Genomic DNA, 21,655 nt, shown 5'->3' on the forward strand with positions numbered 1-21,655 from the left:
AACCCAAATTTATCCTCCCTCCTTAGCCTTCCAGAGGGCTGTGATTACAGGCCTGAGCCTTCTGGCCTGGCCCATCACCTTTTCCACCACCATCATCTTCATCACTACATTCCCAACATCATTAATATCTTCATGATTTTTATTTTATCACCATCTCCATTTCATGGAGGAGGGAAATAAAGTGATGGACAACACTTGCCCATGACCACACAGATGGTGTAAGGCAAAGCCAGGCACTCCATCCCCAGTGCCAAGCTGCTTACAGCCTTCCATGCCAGCAGGACCTGTGTCCTCTAGAGTGTGAGAGGACATGTCCTGTCTGAGGACAGTGACAGGGTGAGGAGTTTACATCAGAATTCTAATGGGGTTAGTTAAATAAAAATCCTGGGAATAAAAAGATTCCTTGAGGCTCTCAGCTCAGTCTCACTAGGGAAAAGTAAGTTACATCTGCCCAGTGAGCCCCTGGGGATCCACAATGCCTGGGGGGCACCACAGGGGAATGGCAACATTTTGGCTGACCTAGCAGTGATGCTTTCAATGGCACCCTCCACCCTCATGGCCTCAAGCATCTTTGAAGTGGGAACAGTATCACCACCTACTTCAGAGAAGGTGTTAAGAGAAATAAATCAGATCTTGCAGGGCCCTTGTATCAATATCTTTCAATTAACATGAGAGATGGTGGAGATAACGCCAGGGCAGAGTTCACAGGGGATACAGTGATGAGTATAATATGGTGCATATTATAATAATGTTAGACCTGCAGTCTAACTTATCTTTATAGCTAAGGCTACTTGTTAAAGAACAATCATTGGTTCCATCCTGTACGCATGTTCATTTTTTTTTTTTTTTTTTTTCAGTTTTTGGCCAGGGCTGGGTTTGAACCCACCACCTCCAGCATATGGGGCTGGTGCCCTACCCCTTTGAGCCACAGGCGCCACCCCGCATGTTCGTTTTTAAGTGTTGCCATGAAAGTTGAGAAGAGTGTTGCCATGAAAGTTGAGAAGATGCATAAAACAGCTGTTTAGGGAAGTTTGCAGTTCGGGGAAGTCAGATGTTCCACTTATGGGTAGGTGGTTCCTGTTAGCAGGATCCATATGGAAGATTATCCCCAGAAGTCCCAGGTGATGCAGAGAGATGATATTAATAGTGCCATGGGGGTAGCCCACAGGCAGCAACTCCCAGCAATGCCTGGAGGAGCATCATTCACACCTGGGGAGGTACAAACAGGCCTGAACAGGTTCACGGTACCCATAGTCTCCTCATCAAGACCTTCTCAGGCCAATGGGAAGGGAGGCCGTCTACAACCAATCAAGGCTTGGGCACGGCCTTTTATGCACTATTTACACACCTGATCTTTATTGAGCGCCAGCAGGGAGGAAGGGCCAGATTAGGTGAGAGCCTTTGCCTTTCTTTCTCCTTCGTTTCCCAAACTCTGGGTGTTTACTGAAGGTCTGGAATACATAAAGGACAAGGAATAGGGCCCCAGCTATGGTCACATTTGCTAACTTATTTTGGCAGGGATGTGCTGTAGGGAAAAGCATTTACATTTGCAGAGAGACTGTGTGCCCAGTCCTTGTACTCTTTAAACCTCTGTGCTGTCCAACTGTAGATTGGGTGAGAGGAGGAGACCCTTCCAGTGGAACAGAGGCTCCTTATTTTTCTCTAACATTGAGTTGGAGACCTAAAGAATTGGAGGCATGGGTGTTGGAGAACTAAGGAAAAATGGTGAAAATATCAAAAGTCAAAGGTCCATTTTTCAGACTTGGTGGGTCTGTTGGTTCTGATAGTGAGATTCACATAAGCTGGAGAGAAAAAAGTAAATCTTTGGCACTGAAGAGTTACAAAGGAAGAGGAAGGCAAATGAAGAGAATTAAACTTAAGACCTGGTGATTAGGCTGATTGACATTGCATTCATCTGTTTCTCTCCCCCACCCAGACGTTCTAGGATGTCCTGATTTTACAAAAAAATTGCATGTGAATTACTTCAGCACTAATGTTGGTTTTGTCTGCCTGGGAGGGTAGAATAGCTGGAGCCAGCCAGGTGGTATAATCTGCTGGGGGAGTGTGGCAGGGCAGGCAGGAACCTCAGATGGCTGCAGCACACAGTGGCCGAGGGGGGGGACTGACAGGTGTGGGAAAAGCCCAGTGGCTCAGTTGGTACTGAGCACAGGATAAGAAAAGAATTTCTCTAGGCCAAGATTAGGACATAAAAATATAAGTTTATTTTATATTAGAGAAGAGAACAGAGAGCAGGGAGGGAGAGAGGGGAAGATGGGTGGGAGAGAAAAGGAGCAAGACCAAGGTAACATCCCAAAGAAAGGATGCCAGCCCTGAGGTCCAGTGGGTAGCTGATTTTAAGGGGGAAAAGAAGGTAATTGCAGCTGAATTCATAAGGTGTTGTAAGTGTGAATGCCGTGTACGTTTCTCCTCCAGTAAGACTGCGGACAGACCTTTTCCCAGGTGTTCCCAATCCTGTAGCCTGACTTCATATTCTAATGTTCATCTGTCCAGGACACTCACGAACCATTTGAGGCTTAAAGGAACAAATTCTGAAAGACAAAAGGAGCAGGGAAACATAAAGAAAAGAATTGACATTTCCTTTTGTCTGTTGGGTTCCTCCATGGTTTGTGAAAACAGAAATCCACGGCTGGCAAGAGAAACAAAGCAGATGGAGAGACAGATTTCAGGTCTTATTGAAAAACCATGAGTTAATAATTCTTGTATTCACTGTAAACACGACCATTGTTACAAGACCCTTAAGTTTACATGATGAAAACGTGAGAGGTGTTAAGGACCCTCGTGAGGACATCCATCCCACATCTGAATGATGGTCTTACTCTCTTCCTTGAATTTCTTTTTTTGCTTTTTGAGATAGAATCTCATTCTGTCACCCTGGATAGAATGCCATGGCATCAAAGCTCATAGCAACCTCAAACTCCTGGGTTCAGGCAATTGTCCTGCCTCAACCTCCCGAGTAGCTGGGACTACAGGTACCTGCTACCATATTCAGCTAATTTTTCTATTTTTAGTAGAGACAGAATCTCGCTCTTGCTCAGGCTGGTCTTGAACTCCTGAGCCCACGTGATCCACCAACCTCAGCGTCCCAGGGAACTAGGATCACAGGCATGAGCCACAGTGCCCAGCCATTTCTTGAATTTCTGTTCCTCCCATTGCTCACAAGCTGAACAATGAGAGTCTGCCTGTAAGAAAGGCCTGTCTGCACATTTTCTTCAGTGGAGTGAGACAACCAGTACAGTAACAACAACAACAACAGATGGACGTCTCCCAATATAGGATCGGAAAGGGTTTGAAGTTTTTGATCTTTATAAGTATTCATTACTTAAGTTGAGTGAGAACAGAAACTGTTCTCTTTTGAGGGATGAAGAAGTCCCCATGATCATCCCGTGTCCACATTTGGCTCCGCTTGGAAGTGCCCTACAAACACGTACATGGCAGAGGGCACACGAGCAGAAATGCCCCAGCTTTTACTTCCTCAACTCCACTAATGAACCTCAGAGCTTTGCTACGGTTGCAGCAGCTAGGATCAACCTGCTCTCTGGTGTGTCAGTTAGGTTTTTAGTTGCTGGTACCAAATTGGCATGCATTAGTGTAGACAGTGTGGGGAGGACCCAGCTTCTCCTGGAGGGAATTGGGCAGATGTGGGTTATGCCAGAAGGGCCTGATTTCAGTCATTTTGGGGCATTCTGCCTGCTGAGACTTAACTCTGTAGTCGTATTATCCTTCTGTAGGTATTGGATCTTTGTTTCTGAAGATTCTTTGTCCCTTGGAGAAGCCTGGGCTCTCTGTACCAGGACACGATGGCTGAGTCTTTCTTCTCTGACTTTGGGTTGTTGTGGTACCTGGAAGAGCTCAGAAAAGATGAGTTTTGGAAATTCAAGGAGCTCCTCAGGCAAGAATGTCTGAAGTTTGAACTGAAGCCAGTCCCCTGGCCGGAGCTGAAGAAGGCTTCCAGAGAAGAGGTGGCCAGGCTGCTGGACAAGCACTACCCGGGAAAGCAGGCGTGGGATGTGACACTCAACCTGTTTCTGCAGGTCGGCCGCAAAGATCTCTGGACGAAGGCCCGAGAAGAGATGAGTAAGTGCAGGATGGAGGGACAGGGACCCTCAGAGTGGGGCCGGGTGACCTAGAGCTTCTCATTAGGAAGGTGTGTCAACCGCCAAATGCATGACAGCCCTCATCAGGAGAGAATGTGTCAGGGAATGGGAGGAGCTTCAGAAATAGTAGAAGAGTTAAGAAGCCAGCTCAGGCACAGTTGGCCCAATGAGCTGGGGATGGATAGGCTTCCTATATACTATTCCCCTCAGGAGTGTCTGCCCATTTTTAGGCCCCAAGCTGAGTCACTTCTATTGCAAGAGATGACCTGTGGGCTAGTGGCTGCATCACCAAGTCTACTGGGATGGAGTTCTAGGATAACCATACAGTGCCAGGGACTAGGCAGACCCCTAATATAGGAGAACCTCCATAGCTGGCCACCTCTGTGCACTGACTACCTCCTTAAGTTAACCTAATTTTCAGAGACCACACATGCACCCCATGGACATATCAGTATAGTCGGCTTTGTTCCTTATGTTGACCATCTCCATGTGTTGACCAATTTGTTACAGACCCTTGGGTGGTCTACTTACAGATATTCTACTATATTAAGAAATAATACTGGAGAGCTCACATCCTGGGTGGCATAGGGAACTTTTTTTTTTTTTTTTTTTTTGAAAGAGTCTAACTCTGTCACTCTGGGTAGAGTGCTGTAGTGTCCTAGCTCACAGCAACCTCAAAATATTGGGCTCAAGTGATCCTCCTGTGTCAGCCTCCCAAGTAGCCTCCCAAATAGCTTCCCACTTGCCACAATGCCCAGGTAATTTTTAGAAAACTGTGTCTCTTTCTTGCTCAGGTTGGTCTCAAAATCCTGAGCTCAAACAATCCACCTGCCTAAGCCTTCCAGAGTGCTAGGATTACAGGTGGGAGCCACTGCCCTGGCCAAGATTCATGATTTATTTCACCTTTAATTGAGGCACTAAGAGCTACAGGTGCTTGGCCCAGTTCACCTGCTATTGTCCAGTGAAATGCCTCCATCTGTGGGAGCAGACCTTCCATTCTTGTGAATAGACTGACACTCAGATGGGTTGTCACAGTCCTAAAATCTCTTAGTTATGCCAAGGTAGGACTCCTGGTTTATAGACCCCTAGCTTAGTATTTAGGGGTACTTGCTGGCAAGGCAGTTTCTAAGTAGCAAGTGACAAACTGACTCTGTAAGGACTGAACACCAGATGAATTTAGAAAGTTTATTACTCACAAAGCTATAGACAATATGAGCTCCATGCTCACATCAGCTTCCATGAGTCTCAGGGTGCCATATAGGTGGGCTCAGGTCAATGAGGGGCACACTGTGGGTATGCAGCACGGCTGAGCAACCTAGGGAGTCAGACACCCTCACCCCTGTAGTAGCTGGTGACAAGTCCCCCTTCTTTCAGAGAGAAACATAGATTTATTGCCTCGGGATGTCTCCAGGCAGACATTTCTAAATCTCCCCAGAGGGAGACAAAATCCTGTTCCCTCTTTCATTCTCAGCTTTGCCTGCCTTCTACAATAAGATAGAAATGAAGACCTTGTGGCTTTATTTATTCCATGATGACATTCCACAAGCACTGCTAAAATAATGATGACTTTGGTGTCTCTTGATAATAGTCTCCTTGAGGATAGTGATTTTTTTTAAGAACCGGGATTGCATTTTTCTTAATCTGATATTTGCACTGACATTCTATCAGGCCAAAAGCTAGAAACTTCTAAGAATTTAACTGTATCAATTGATTCTACAAATACTGTTTTAACAGAAATGCTTCAATCTCAGTTTCTATAATAATGCTTGTCACAGAGAAGTGTGTGAGCAGGGAAGGAGTGCATTCCAGGGCACAGAGGCCCACTAGCTCCTTCCCTGGTTTTTGATTTCCCATTCTAGGTGCATGACCAGGCTGTTGGGTTATCTGCATGAAGCTCATGGTGGGGGAAACATCAGGCAGATTGTACCCAGGAAATTCTTGTGGCAAAAGCTGAAAATCACATTTAACTTCTACTCACAATCCAATGACTAGAATTCAGTTCTGTTGGTGTGAATGCCAATGCTGCAGAGAGACAGCCTTGCAGCCTTCAGGGATAAGCTCACTCCTGCAATGTTAAGAAATGAGGGCAAGAAACAGACTACACAGCATGGGATGCCGTGTAGCAAAGTTCTTTATTCAGGGGGTCTGATTTTGTACACTTCTAGTCACATATACACTTAATCTATCATCTGTTAGTTTCACCATTACCTCATTTTACCTATCTGAAATTAACTTGTAAGGAAATATCCTGTTACCACATCAACACAATCACTTCTGCATTCACTCAGTTTACTCAGCATGAAGTAACGACTGTGTTTCTCCACAGGGCAAAACATCTATAGACCTCTGACAATATGTTTTTAACATACGTCAACCCTCTGGCCCATATCTCTGAGGAAGGGCGGCATGCCCTTTGGCCTCATGCTTAACAGGGTGCACAACTTCAGAGAATTGGCTTGTGGAATTTTAACCTTAGGCAAGTTAGCTCTGTGTGCGCCTCAGGGGGGCCCAGGTTCCTTAAGCCTCTGTAAGAATAGCAAGCCATTTTAAACTCACACTGAGATCACTTTGTGTGCTTGATGTAGGATATGTTTATTTCTAAATATTATCCTACAAGTTCCATGGCCATACCTGGTAGCAAGGAGGTGGGGCTTGAAAACATTATTTCCTATCTCAGGAATGAAATGTGCCCAGGTAGAAGGGAAAGGCATGAGAACAGGCAAGGAATCTTGAAGCAGTGTGGTGTGTTGTGGGCAATAGTTGTCCCCCTCAAGAGTAAGTGAGGAGTAGCATTTTGAGGACCCTTCAGTTCTGTGTGAGAAGGAAATGAAAGTGGGAATTGGAGTCCTTGGTGGCAGCTAAGCTGGTCTTGGCATCAGCGAATTTGCCTTTTAGAAAGAACTCTAATAATCTTGATGTGGAATAAACCAGAAATGGGCATTTAAAGGAATTAAGAAATTGAACCTCAGCTCCTTTAAAATCATCTGAAGTTTCTCAAATCTCGATTTGCTTAGGCCAGGCACACTGTCTCACACCTGTAATTCCAGCACTCTGGGAAGCCGAAATGGATAGATTGCTTGAGCTCAGGAGTTCAAGACCAGCCTGAACAAGATCAAGACCCCCATCTCTACTAAAAATAGATAAACTAAGTGGGTATTGACAGGGGGTTCCTATAGTCCCAGCTACTTGGGAGGTTAAGGCAGAAGGATCTCTTGAGCCCAGGAGTTTGAGGTTGCTGTGAGCTGTGATGCCATGGCACTCTACCCAGTGCAAAAGAGTGAGATTCTCAAAAAAAGAAAAAAAAATGTAAAATCCTCAACTTGCTTAAAGCCCATAAGAAATGCCCTTTGACATAGGGAGTCCTTATGGAGTGCTTCACTGGAGCAATTTGGCCATCTGTCCTGGAGAACCCCTGTAGGGTTACTCCTACATACAGTATGCCCTGTACTATCTTTGTCTGTAGCTCTGTCTTAGGTCACCTATCATGTGCACATTTCTTTAATTTGCAAGGTATAGTCCTTGTTTATGTTTGTATTTTTTTCACCTCCCTCAATTCATTGCTTTGAGCATGAAAGGTGTGCAGTAAAGGCAGGTTGAAAGTGTGCTGGTTCAGGGAAGCATTTCTGAGATTAAACAGTCAGCCTGGTGTAATGGAAATAACCTAGGCCATGTTGTTCCATGTTAGACAGATATGCTATAGATGCCTGCCTCTAATATTCTTCAGTCTCAATTAGTCAAGTAACTTGAAGTCAACACTTTTCTGTAAAGTGGGAATAGAAGGAATTTTAACAGGTCATTGAAATGAACTGTGTAGAACCAAAGTAACATTCTTAACCCGGATTCCTGGCAGATTCCGCATTAACAAGGCGGCTGATGGCTTCTGTGTTGGGGAGATGCCATCCTGCCCCCAACCCCATTAGAAGCACCATTTCTGAGCTCTGCCACAGCCTGGGACCCTGAGCTGGGTTTCCAGTTTGGATCGCGTGCTCCCATGGACATGATATCAAATAGATTATGGTCCTAACAAGGTTGAGCTGCTCAGTCTGGGTGTCAGAGGTACACACCAGTCTGTTCAGGCTCATCTGAGTAAGCCCACAGGAGCAGTTCTGGGGAATAAGAAAGAAGGGTGCTATTTTAACTGTCTCATATTCTCTTCTCTTTATCTCAGATACAGTAAACCCATACAGAAAGCTCATGAAGGAAAAATTCCATCTCCTCTGGGAAAAAGAAACTTGTCTTACTGTCCCCGAACATTTCTACAAACAAACTGTAAGGGATGAGTATAGGGTATTGCAGGAGGTGTTCACAGCTGAGGGGACAGCGCCCCACACGGTGGTTTTGCATGGTCCTGAGGGAATGGGGAAGACAACGCTTTTAAGAAAAGTGACATTGGAATGGGCAGAGGGAAACTTCTGGAAGGATAGATTCAGGTTTGTATTCTTCCTCAATGTCTATGAGATGAACCATTCCACAGAGACAAGCTTAGCAGAGCTCCTCTGTGGGGAAGGGTCTCTAGACACTGTGGAGGACGCACTGTCCCAGCCGGAGAGAGTCCTGATCATCCTGGATGGCTTCGAGGAAATGAAATTTGACTTGAACCCCACGGCTGACTCATGTGATGACTGGCGACAGCGGCGGCCAATGCAAATTATCCTGGGCAGTTTGCTGCAGAAAAAGATGCTTCCAGCTACCTCTCTGCTCCTCGCATTTGGGCTGCATGCCATGCACGTGAACTATGTATTCCTGCACCACCCAAAGCCCATAATTCTGGCAGGATTCTCCCAGCACGAGAGGAAGCTGTATTTCTCCCACTTCATCCCCGAGAAGAGCAAAGCCTTGAAAGCCTTCAATTTTGTGAAAGAGATTAAACCGCTGTTAATCTTATGCCAAAACCCCCTGGTTTGCTGGCTGGTGGGCACTTGCATAAAAGGGCAGCTAGAGAGGGAGGAAGCCCTTGCCGTTGACTCTCAAAGCACCACTGCTCTGTACGTGTCCTTTTTAACAAATTTATTCAAAGCAGGAAGTGGGAATAATCCACCCAAGATGAGCAGAGTCCGACTAAAAAGCCTGTGTACTTTGGCCGCAGAGGGCATATGGACGCACACGTTTGTCTTTTGCCCTGGGGACCTCAGGAGGAGTGGGATGTCAGAGTCTGACATCTCCATGTGGGTGGCCATGAGGCTTCTCCAGAGGAATGGTGACCGCTTGACCTTCCACCACCTATGTATCCAAGTGTTTTGTGCTGCTCTGTTTTATTTTTTCCAACATCCAAAAGATGATCCCAACCCAGCCATTGGAAGTGTCACCCAGCTTATAACAGCAAGTATGATTCACAATCAGATCCACCTGACCCACCTGGGGATATTTGTCTTTGGAATTTCAACCCCCAAAATCATCAACATGCTGGAAACGTCCCTTGGTTTTCTGCTGTCCAAAGACATAAAGCGGGAGATAATCCAGTGCCTGAAAGATTTAAGTCAACGGGGGCCTGAGCAGGAGACGGTGGATTTCGAAGACTTGTTCAATGGTTTATTTGAAACTCAGGACCAAGAATTTATAACAGAAGTGATGGATTCCTTTGAAGATGTCATTGTTTATATCGGTAACATGGAAAAGTTGGTAACAGCTTCATTCTGCGTACAGCATTGTCGAAATTTGAAGAAATTCCGCCTGTGTATAGAGCACATCTTTCCAGAAGTCTCTGGACCCATCTCACAGTGAGTCTGAAATCCCCCGCCCCACCTCCACATGCACATCCAAAACTGTAGTTTGTGCTAGTGTCCGATGGGTGTTCCGTGAATCCTTACACTTTTTTGCTTAAGCGCATGGATGTTGTGGGCAGAAAGACTTCCCTGGGAGCCCTAGCACAGCTTTGTCAGCTGTCTGACTGTGGCTGAACTTGTTCCCTTTGTGTAAGGAGGGATAAAGGTTGTATCCACTTCACAGGGCTGATGGGAGGTTACAAGGCAGGCAGTTTTTACTGTTGTCACAACCATTCTTTGTTCCCTTCCATACCACATATGGCATGTTCTAGTGACCCTCTCAGGAGAGGGCTCTTGGAAATTTGTGCCTGATCTCTGCATTTTTCCTATGTGCCTTTTCCCTCTTTTTGGCCTCATTCTCCCCTGTCAAGTTTATATATTACTTATTTGCACTGCAGCTGTCACATACATGCTGTCTTTCATGACAGTGCTTCAGATACAGGTCCATGTTCACTGAAAGGTCCCAAATATCAACCCTTGTTCACACACCAATCAAGTATTCTCTCCTCAAAGAAATGGAGGCATAATAAGGTTGAATAGCTTGTCCAGGGTCACGTAGCTAATAAGTGGTTCAACCACCATTGGATCCCAATTACTCTTGCCTTGGAGTCCAACATTTTCTTTTTAAACCCGAGCTACCTGAGTTTCCTTCCTTCCCTCCTTTCCTCCTTCCCTCCCTCCCTCCCTCCTTCCCTTCCTTCTTTCCTTCGTTTTTGAGACAGAGGCTCACTCTGCTGCCCCAGATAAAGTAATGTGGCATCATCATAGCTCACAGCAACCTCAAAATCTTGGGCTCAATATATCCTCCTGCCTCAGCCTCCCAAGTAGCTGGAACTACAGGTGCCCGCCACAAAACCCAGCTAGTTTTTCTTTTTTTAGTAGAGACAGGGCCTTCCTCTTGTTCAGGCTGGTCTTGAACTCCTGAGCTCAAGCAATCTACCCACCTCAGCCTCCCAGAGTGCTGGGATGACAGCTATGAGCCACCACATCCTGCCTGGGTCCACTGTCTTAACCACTATGCTCTGTTGACTCAGTTTACCTGGCTGGCCTTTTTCCTGTTCAGGCCTGGGTGTTTTGCCTGTCTTGAGAACATCTTGAATTTAAGCCCCTGGAGAATCACAGCATTTGTTCTCTTTTAGTCACAAGGAGAAGCTCGTCTATTGGCAGGAACTTTGCTCTGTGTTCCATGGTAGCAAGGACATCTGGATGCTAGACCTGGAAAACTGCAGCTTTGATGATGCCTCCATGGAGATTCTCTGCAAAGCACTGGCTCAGCCCATTTGCAAAATCCAACTGTTGGCGTAAGTTTCATGTTAACTTGTCCTTTAAGGAAACAGTAGAGTTGCAACCTCTCTATTCTGGTCTTTTTGAAGAAGACTGATGCATAAACTCAGAGTTGCAGTCCAATGTATCCAGTGTGTTGACATGTGAAATAAAGTCTAGTTGGAGATCTGGAAAGGAAGCAGTCCTGGTAAGAGACATGGACTGTCAATAGATCCAGAATAGAAGTTTCCTAGGTAAAAAAGGAGGAAGAGTGTTCAGGACAGATGAGAAAAATAGCCTTGAATCTATTAAAAGAGAAAAATAATAAAAAATAAATATATAGAATATGTAAACTTCATTTTTTTTTTTGAGACAGATTCTTACTCTGTTGCCCTGGGTAGAGTGCCTTGGTGTTATCATAGCTGACAGCAACCTCAGACTCCTGGGCTCAAAAGATCCTCTTGCCTCAGCCTCCCAAGTGTCTGGGACTATAGGTATCCAGCTAGTTTTTCTATTTTTAGTAGAAACAGGATCTCACTCTTGCTCAGGCTGCTCTCGAACTCCTAAGCTCAGATGATCAGCCTGCCTTAGCCTCCCAGAGTGCTAGGATTATAGGCACGAGCCACTGTGCCCAGTCAAGAATATATAACCTTTATAAAACATTTCTTTTGCAGACTGCTGTTTATTTATGTGCAGTATTTCCTTCATCTTCTTTTAATCTTCATAACAGTCTTATTACCCTTATGCAAATAATGAACTAGAAGGGTTGAGACGTACAGCCATTTCCTGATATTTTGATTACCTTGATTTGCCTGGGCTATGCTGTTATCTTCACTCCTACAAGCTTGTTGATTTCAGGTTAAATTTAAGTAGTCCCTTCAGGTTAATCTATCTTGTGGTTAAGTCTATCCATGCTCCCAAAGTACCTTATACCTGTTATTTTGGTAATAGTGACCACATGTCTGATTTTTTGACTAATATGTTTGTACAGAAAGAGTTAACATAGCAGGCTTAATGTACCTGACCCTTCTTGCTAGGTTGATAGAAGGATGTTGGTGTCTTGAAGCTTAGATTTGGGGAAATTCCCCACCCCCACTTTACTAATGGAGCAGTTCACTCTTCCTAAACTGTACGACAAGTGCTTTGTTTCCTTTTGCAAGTTTTGAATTTTGGCACATGCCAATCATAGGATAGCCTGTGTGACCAGCCCCCAAGAAAACACTGGACATTGAATCTTTAAGAAGCTCCTCTGCAGATTTTCATATTTCTGAGAATAAAGTTTTTATAATATTCATTAAGGATTTTTTGAATTTCTGAGGAGTCTGTTGTTATTTCATCTCTGTCACTTCTTGATTGATGAAATTAGAGAATTTACTCTTTTATTTCTGGTTAGGTTAGCCAAAGGTTTGTCTATTTTATTGACCTTTTCAAAAAAAACAACTTTTTGATTGATTGATCTGTTGTATAATTCTTTTTGTTCAATTTCATTTAATTCTGCTCTAATTTTGGTTGTTTTTTTTTTCTTCTGCTGGGTTTGGGGTTGGAATGTCCTTCCTCTTCCAGTTGCTTGAGATGTCCCATTAAGTCGTTTACTTCTCTTTCTCTCTTGAGGAAGGCTTGCAATGCTATAAATTTCCCTCTTAGGACTGCCTTTGCAGTATCCCAGAGGTTTTGGTAATTCATGTCTTCATTATCATTTTGTTCCAAAAATTTGGTAATTTCTGTCTTAATCTCAGCTATGACCCAGCTGTCATTCAGCATAAGATTATTTAGTTTCCATGTCTTTGTGTGAGTATGCAGATTCCTATTGTTACTGAGTTCAACTTTTATTCCACGATGGTCCAAGAAAAACAAGGAATAATTTCTGTTCTTTTAAATTTGCTGAGGTTAGACTTAGATGGAGACTTTACCTCTTTTTTTTTTTTTTTTTTTTTTTTTTTTGTAGAGACAGAGTCTCACTTTATGGCCCTTGGTGCCATGGCATCACACAGCTCACAGCAACCTCCAACTCCTGGGCTTAAGTGATTCTCTTGCCTCAGCCTCCCGAGTAGCTGGGACTACAGGCACCCGCCACAACGCCCAGCTATTTTTTGGTTGCAGTTCAGCCGGGGCAGGGTTTGAACCCGCCACCCTCAGTATATGGGGCCGGCACCTTACCAACTGAGCCATAGGCGCCACCCGACTTTACCTCTTTTATGTTTACATGGATGGAGCTGGAAAATATTCTTCTTAGTAAAGTATTTCAAGAATGGAAGAAAAAGTATCCAATGTACTCAGTACTTTTATGAAACCAATCTATAATTACTCACACTTTCTTGTTAACAATAGATCACAACAATAGCCTGGATGAAGGAGAGAAATGGGGGGGGAGGGTAAGGGGAGGTTCAATAGAGGGAGGGTAAATGATGGGACCACACCTATGCAGCATATTGCAGGGGTACAAGTCAAATCTACCAAGTATAGAACATAAATGTCTTAACGCAATAATTAAGTAAATGAGGTGAAAGCTATATTATTTAGTTTGATGTAAGCACTCCAAATTATATTAAAAAATCAACACACTGTACCCCATAAATGCATAAATGTATTCATGATCTATGTGTATATGACTTAATGAAAGAATAAAAATAAAAAGTGAGCACAAGGGAAAAAAAAGAAAACTCCCCTGGCAGACATTTCCAAAATTTGTTGCTGGAAGAATTTATTGTATCATGGTGACTCCACTGCAGGAGAACTCTGGGAAGATTTTCCCATCTTCTTTTTTTCTCTGCTGATTTTTCTTTGAGTCTTTCCACTATAATAACTAATAAGTTACAACCATAGCACAACTATATTCCAAGTCATGTGAGACCTCCCAGCAAGTCAGTCACCAAAGCTGGGGGTGATATCGTAGAAAGTGATGGTTCTTTGTTGCTAAACTTCCATGACAGGAGAAAAACGTGGGGAACAGTAGCAAGGAACATGAGTGGTCTTGCAATTAAGAGATATGTCATTTATTTTTAGATGAAGTCAATCATGCTGTGAATTAATGTCCCTGTACTTCCTGGGAAACTTATGTTATAAAATGAGGCTAAAGGTGCCTCTTCACAGTATAAATAGGGTGAGAATAAATCATCAATACCTAAAATTCTCTAACTCAGTGCCTGTTAAGTATCATTGGTGTCTCTTTCTCTCGAATTTATTTATTGCTGGGTAAAGAACTCACCTACAACTTGGAGCCCGTAGATTCATTTTAAGTTGGCCAGACATAGAGACAGTAAGTTTTGTTATTTCTCTTCAAAAGTATCTTATAGCCACACATCTTGAGATTGAAAATGTTTTTCCTGCTCTCTTCTCCTTTGTGCGTGGAGCATGTTAACTAGTGTGATGAAAATGTGTCAAACGGTCTATGAACTAAGTGTATGGTGCCCCATGATCATATTAATGTACACAGCTATGATTTAATAAAAAAAAAAAACTCAATTGCTGAGATAAAGAATCAGAAGCCTGGGCTCATACTTTTAACCTCACTTTCAGTACTTCTCTGAGCTCAAGGTTTAGGGGATGTTGGAAGAATGCTTGTTTGGAATATACTGATCCTTCTTTGGATTACAGCCCAAAAATAACCAGGTAAAGGAAGTGTATTTCTCTCAATCTCTGCTGACACCACTCTACTTCCAGAAACCAGCCTCACTCACCTGGAATGCATAGCTGAGGTCCTGTTCTATTTTCTTTGCTTTGTTGATGCTTTTTCCCCTCGTATGGTTAAGAGAAAGGTGATACTTAAGGAAAAAGAGTTAACAAAGCAAAAAGTTAACAAACCATGTTATATTCAACTCTTCTATTTTAGTTTCTCTTTTTTCCATGAGCTTGATTGTCCTTTTTTTTTTTTTTTTTTTTAGGGTTATTAACTTTTTTATTTATTTATTTATTTTTTATTAAACCATAGCTGTGTACATTAGTATGATCGTGGGGCACCATACACTTGGTTCATAGATCGTTTGACACATTTTCATCACACTAGTCAACATAGCTTTTGTAGCATTTTCTTAGTTATTTTGCTAAGACCTTTACATTCCACATTTACTAGGATTCACATATACCCCTGTAAGATGCACCGCAGGTGTAATCCCATCAATCCCCTTCCTTTCCCCTCCCTCCCCCCTTCCTCCCCTCCCTTTCCCCTTTCTCCCTATTCTTAGGTTATAACTGGGATATAGCTTTCATGTGAAGGTCCTACATTAGTTTCATAATAAGGGTGAGTACATTGGGTACTTTTTCTTCCATTCTTGAGACACTTTACTAAGAAGAATATGCTCCAGCTCCATCCATGTAAACATGAAAGAGGTAAAGTCTCCATCTTTCTTTAAGGCTGCATAATATTCCATGGTGTACATATACCACAATTTATTGATCCATTCGTGGATTGATGGGCACTTGTGCTTTTTCCATGACTTAGCAATTATGAATAGGGCTGCAATAAATATTCTGATACAAATATCTTTGTTATGGTGTGATTTTTGGTCTTTTGGGTATATGCCCAGTAGGGGGATTACAGGATTGAATGGCAGATCTATTTTTAGATCTTTAAGTGTTCTCCATATCTCTTTCCAATAGGAATGTATTAATTTGCATTCCCACCAGCAGTGCAAAAGTGTTCCCTTTTCTCCACATCCACGCCAACATCTCTGGTCTTGGGATTTTGTGATATAGGCTAGTCTTACTGGAGTTAGATGATATCTCAAAGTAGTTTTGATTTGCATTTCTCTGATGATTAAAGATGATGAGCATTTTTTCATATGTCTGAAGGCCGTGCGCCTTGTCTTCTTCAGAGAAGTTTCTCTTCAAGTCCCTTGCCCAGGCTGCAATGGGATCCCTTGTTCTTTTCTTGCTAATGCGTTTGAGTTCTCTGTGGATTCTGGTTATTAAACCTTTGTCGGAGACATAACCTGCAAATATCTTCTCCCATTCTGAGGGCTGTTTGCTTGCTTTACTTACTGTGTTCTTGGCTGTGCAGAAGCTTTTTAGTTTGATCAAGTCCCAATAGTGTATTTTTGAAGCAGCTTCAATTGCCCGGGAGGTCCTTCTCATAAAAAACTCGCCCAACCCAATTTCTTCAAGGGTTTTCCCTGCACTCTCTTCTAGTATTTTTATAGTTTCATGTCTTAGGTTTAAATCTTTAATCCAGTGAGAGTCTATCTTGGTTAATGGTGAGAGGTGTGGGTCCAGTTTCAGTCTTCTACAGGTTGCCAGCCAGTTCACCCAGCACCATTTGTTAAATAGGGAATCTTTTCCCCACTGAATGTTTTTAATTGGCTTGTCAAAGATTAAATAACGGTAAGTAGCTGGATTCATCTCTTGGTTCTCTATTCTGTTCCAGACATCTACTTCTCTGTTTTTGTGCCAATACCATGCTGTTTTGATCACTATCGATTTGTAGTATAGTCTGAGGTCTGGTAGCGTGATTCCTCCTCCTTTGTTTTTATTTTTGAGTAATGTCTTGGCTATTCGAGGTTTTTTCTGATTCCATATAAAACAAAGAATTATTTTTTCAAGATCTTTAAAGTATGACAGTGGAGCTTTAATGGGGATTGCGTTGAAATTATATATTGCTGATTGCAAGAGGGACTTTACCTAACAATTGCAATCAGTGTAACTGGCTTATTGTACCCTCAATGAATCCCCAACAATAAAAAAAAAAAAAAAAAAAAAGAAATTATATATTGCTTTGGGTAGTATGGACATTTTAACAATGTTGATTCTTCCCAACCATGAGCATGGTATATTTTTCCATTTGTTAACATTCTCAGCTATCTCTTTTCTTAGAGTTTCATAGTTCTCTTTATATAGATCTTTCACGTCCTTTGTTAGATAAACTCCCAAGTATTTCATCTTCTTTGGCACTACTGTGAATGGGATAGAGTCCTTAATTGTTTTTTCAACTTGACTATTGTTGGTATATATAAAGGCTACCGATTTATGAATGTTGATTTTGTAACCTGAGACGCTGCTGTATTCCTTTATCACTTCTAAGAGTTTTGTAGTAGAGTCCGTCCTTAAATGCTAATGATCCTTGACTACTTTTTCCTCTCTGTGGCTGTTTTCTCACCTTGTGCCTGTGGCCTGGGGCTGGAGCTCCCTGCAGCTGCCTAGCTCCTGAATCGGGAGGGTCTTGGTACTGCAGTGGCTTGGGGCCCACCCTTCATGTCCTTTGTGGCACCCTCTTTTCTCACGGGTGTCTCCAGAAATCAAGGAGGGTTCATGTCCCCCAAGCATTCCTTGTGAATTTAGAGGATAACTCCACTGGTAACCCCCATAATTCCTTCTGCCATCTCCCTCTGTATTCTTGTCTTTTGTTTCTGGCCTGCTTGTAATTCCCATTCTAGTTTTTGAACATGGCAGAATACTTGCTTTCTAAATTCTCTATTATTTCTCAAAGTTAACTAGGAGAGAAGATGTAGGGGTTTACTGAAATATGCTGTCATGACACCAGGGAGTCACATATCAATTTTTATATGTTATGTGTTTATATTTATCTATATCTGCCTTCTAAACATGCTTATCTGTTTTATAAATACATATTTGCTTTATAAAAACAGATACATGACATATAGATTTTTTTATTTAATTTTTAATTGAAATCATAACTGTATATATTTATGGGGCACAATGTGATGATTTGATATACAATGTGGAATGCTGACATCAAACTGATTAATATCCATCACCTCACTTATTTTGGGGGGTGAGACCTTTATAATTTACTCTTAGTTATCTTGAAATATACCCTTGCATTGTGCACATTAGGTGAGATCCTACCAAATACCCTTCCTTCTCCCACCAATAGCCCTCTCCCTTCCCCTCCCTGCTCCCTCATCTCCTCTCCCCCTTGCTAGACTATATTTGTGTTTTATTATTCATATGAGTGTGCAACTGGTTATGTATTAGTTTCATAACAGTATTGAGTACATTGGATAATTTTTTTCCATTCTTGAGATACTTTACTAAGAATGTGTTCCAACTCCATCCAGGTAAGCATAAAAGATGTAAAGTCTACCTTTTTATAGTTGAATAGTATTCCACAATATATATATGTACCACAACTTGTTAATCCATTCATGGGTAGATGGGCAGTTGGGTTGCTTCCATGACTTGGGCTGCAGTAAACATTCTGGTGCAAATGTCCTTGTGGTAAAATGATTTTTGTTCTTCTGGGTAGATACCCAGTAATGGAATTGCAGTATCAACTAGAAGGAAAACTTTTAGCTCTTTGAGGATTCTCCATTCTTCTTTCCATAAAGGTGATATTAGTCTACAATCTCACCAGCAGTATAGAAGTGTCCCCTTCTCTCAACATCCACACCTGTAGTTTTGATTCTGTGATTGAGCTAATCTTACTGGAGTTAGGTGATATCTTAAAGTGATTTTGATTTGCATTTCTCTGATGATTAAAGATGATGAGCATTTTTTCATGTGTTTGTTGATAATTCATCTGTCATCTTCAGAGAGGTTTCCATTCAAGTCTCTTGCCCACAAAGAAATGGGATTGTTTGCTCTTTTCTTATTAATTTGAATACTATTCAACTAGATTCTAGTTATCAGACCTTTGTCAGAATCATAACATGAAAAAATCTTTTCCCATTCTGAAGGCCCTCTATTTGTTTTAGTTGTAGTGCTCTTAGCCATGCAGAAGCTTTTTAGCTTGTTTAAATCCCAGTTATTTATTTTTGGTATTGTTGCATTGCTGGGAGTCGGGGGGTTTCCTCATAAAATATTTTCCCAGGCCAATATCTTCAGATGTTTTCCCTGTACTCTCTTCTATTATTTTTATACTTTCAGATCTCAATCTTTTATCCAGCAAGAATCAATTTCGTTAGTGGTGAGAGACATGTGTCCAGTTTTAGTCTTCTATAGGTGACTAACCAGTTCTCCCAGCATCATTTGTTAAACAGGATTAATTTCCCCAGTATATGTTTTTGTTAGGCTTATGAAAGATAAAATGACAATATGTGGCTGGGTTCATCTCTAGATTCTCTATTCTATTCCATATATCTGTCTCTCTTTTTGTGCTAGTACCATGCTGTTTTGATCACTATGAAAGACTTGGGACAAGACCCCCACTCTGTCCTGGGTTAACATGACCCCCAATCAACTGCAAGAGATGACACTTGATGCAATCAGCACGAGGGTTTTTTTTATTTTTATTCCAGCATGCCGGGGCCTAACCCGTGACTGTCTCAGGAGCCGAGGAGTTAAGCCCCGAACAGCAGATTTTACAAGCTTATAAAGGCAAAAACCACAGAGTAGGGAGGGGGAGCAGACATAGCAGGGGCTCTAACCATAAAGTAGGGAGAGGGAGCAGACATAGCAGGGGCTCTAACCGTAAAGTAGGGAGGGGAAGCAGACATAGCAGGGGCTTTCCAGATAAGAAGAACTCTGGTTCATTATTCAACTGTCTTAAGACAAGATTAACAGTTAAACATTTGTTTCAGCCCGGGGCTATCTTCTGGAACAGTTACAAAAGGTCACATTCTCATGGTAGGGGGTGAGAGGTGGTCACATTCCTATGGTAGGGAGTGAGAGGTGGTCACATTCCTATGGTAGGGAGTGAGAGGTGGTCACATTCTCATGGTAATATTTTCTTTCAACTACAGACTTGTAAGTATAATATGAAGTCTGGTAACATGATACCTCCAGATTTGTTTTTATTTCTAAGAATTGTATTGGTTATTCAGTTTTTATTCTGATTCCATATAAAATGAAAAAATATTTTTTCAAGTTCTTTAAAGTATGATATTGGTGCATTGAAGGGGATTGCTTTAAATCTGTAGATTGCTTTGGGTAGTACGAACATTTTAACAATGTTGATTCTTCCCAACCACAAGCATGATATGTTTTTCCACTTGTTAACATCTGCTATTTCTTTTATCAAGGTTTCATAGTTCTCCTTATAGAGATCTTTCACATCCTTTTTTTTTTTTTGTATTGACGTTGTTTATTTATTTATTTTTTTATTGTTAAATCATAGCTGTGTACATTTGTGCAATCAAGGGGTACAATGTGCTGGTTTCATATACAATCTGAAATATTCTCATCAAACTGTTCAACGTAGCTTTTATGGCATTTTCTTGGTTATTGTATGTAGACATTTGTGTTCTGCATTTATCAGGTTTTGCCTGTACCCATTCTAAGATGCACCGTAGGTGTGGCCCCATCCATTACCCTCCCTCTACCCTGACTTCCCCCCTCCCTTCCTCCCCCTTGGCCCTTTTTAAGATATATTACCAGGTATTTTATCTTCTTTGGCACCACTATAAAAAGGATAGAGTATTTGATTTTATTCTCAGCTTAACTGTTGTTGGCATATGCAAAGGCTACTGATTTGTGGGTGTTGGTTTTTTATCCTGAAACACTAAAAGCCTTGATAACTTCTAAGAGCTTTGTAATTGAGTACCTGGGGGTTTCCAGGTATAAGATTGTGTCATCCACAAAGAGCAAGAGTTTGACTACCTCTGTCCCCATTTGAATACACTGCTCTCCTTCTCTTGACTGATTGTGACTGCTAGGACTTCCAACACTATGTTAAATAACAGTGGTGACTATGGGAATCCTTGTCTAGTTCCAGATCTTAGTGGAAATGCTTTTAATTTTACTTCATTCAGTATGATATTGGCTGTGGGTTTGCTATAGATGGCCTCTATCAGTTTGAGAAATGTCCAATCAAAGCCTGTTTTCCTAAGTGTTCTAATCATGAAAGGATGCTGGATATTATCAAAATCCCTTCTTTATCAATTGAGAGAAGTATATGGTCTTTGTTTTTGATATTATTTATGTTGTGTATTACATTTATAGATTAATGTATGTTGAACAAATCTTGTACCCCTGGGATAAAACCAATTTGATCATGGTGTATAACTTTTTCAATGTGTCATTGTATTCTGTTTGCTAGGATATTATATAATATTTTTGCATTGGCATGTATTAACAATATTGGTCTATAGTTTTCTTTGTTGGGTCCTTTCCTGGTTTGGGGATCAGAGTGATATTTGCTTCATAGAAGAATGTGCTAGGGAGGATTCCTTCCTTTTCTATGTTTTGGAATAGGTTATGCAATATTGGTACTAGTTCCTCTTTGAAGGTTTGGTAGAATTTTGATGTGAAACCATCTTGATATAGGTCTATTCAAAATTTCTAATTCTTTCTGGTTGACTTTAGGAAAGTGGTATGCTTCCAGGTATTGGTCCATTTCCTATACATTTTCATGAGAATAGAATTTTTTGCAGTAATTGTTGAGGGTTTTTTTTTTTTTTGGTACTTCTGTGGTATCTATTGTTATTTCCCCTTTATCATTTCTTTTTTTTTATTAAGTCATATACACATAGATAATACATTTATGCATACATGGGATACAATGTGTTGATTTTTTTATACAATCTGACATGGTCACATCAATAAATTGTGGTATATGTATACCATGAAACACTATGCAGCCTTAAAAAAAGATGAACACCTTTATCATTTCTGATTGAAATTATT

At 41.7% G+C, this 21,655-nt stretch overlaps 1 protein-coding gene across 1 annotated transcript in view; it reads left to right on the plus strand.

The window, feature by feature from the left end:
* The first annotated feature begins 3,818 nt into the window (after positions 1 to 3,818).
* Positions 3,819 to 21,655, plus strand: part of NLRP9 (NLR family pyrin domain containing 9) — a 44,489-nt gene continuing 26,652 nt past the window's right edge. The window contains exons 1-4 of the mRNA XM_053607913.1: positions 3,819 to 4,095; positions 6,047 to 6,055; positions 8,290 to 9,832; positions 11,017 to 11,178. Coding sequence (XP_053463888.1) covers positions 3,819 to 4,095; positions 6,047 to 6,055; positions 8,290 to 9,832; positions 11,017 to 11,178 — 1,991 coding nt within the window. The remainder of the gene's footprint in view (positions 4,096 to 6,046; positions 6,056 to 8,289; positions 9,833 to 11,016; positions 11,179 to 21,655) is intronic.

This window comes from Nycticebus coucang, chromosome 10 (genome assembly GCF_027406575.1).
Source record: "Nycticebus coucang isolate mNycCou1 chromosome 10, mNycCou1.pri, whole genome shotgun sequence".
Lineage (NCBI taxonomy): Eukaryota > Metazoa > Chordata > Mammalia > Primates > Lorisidae > Nycticebus > Nycticebus coucang.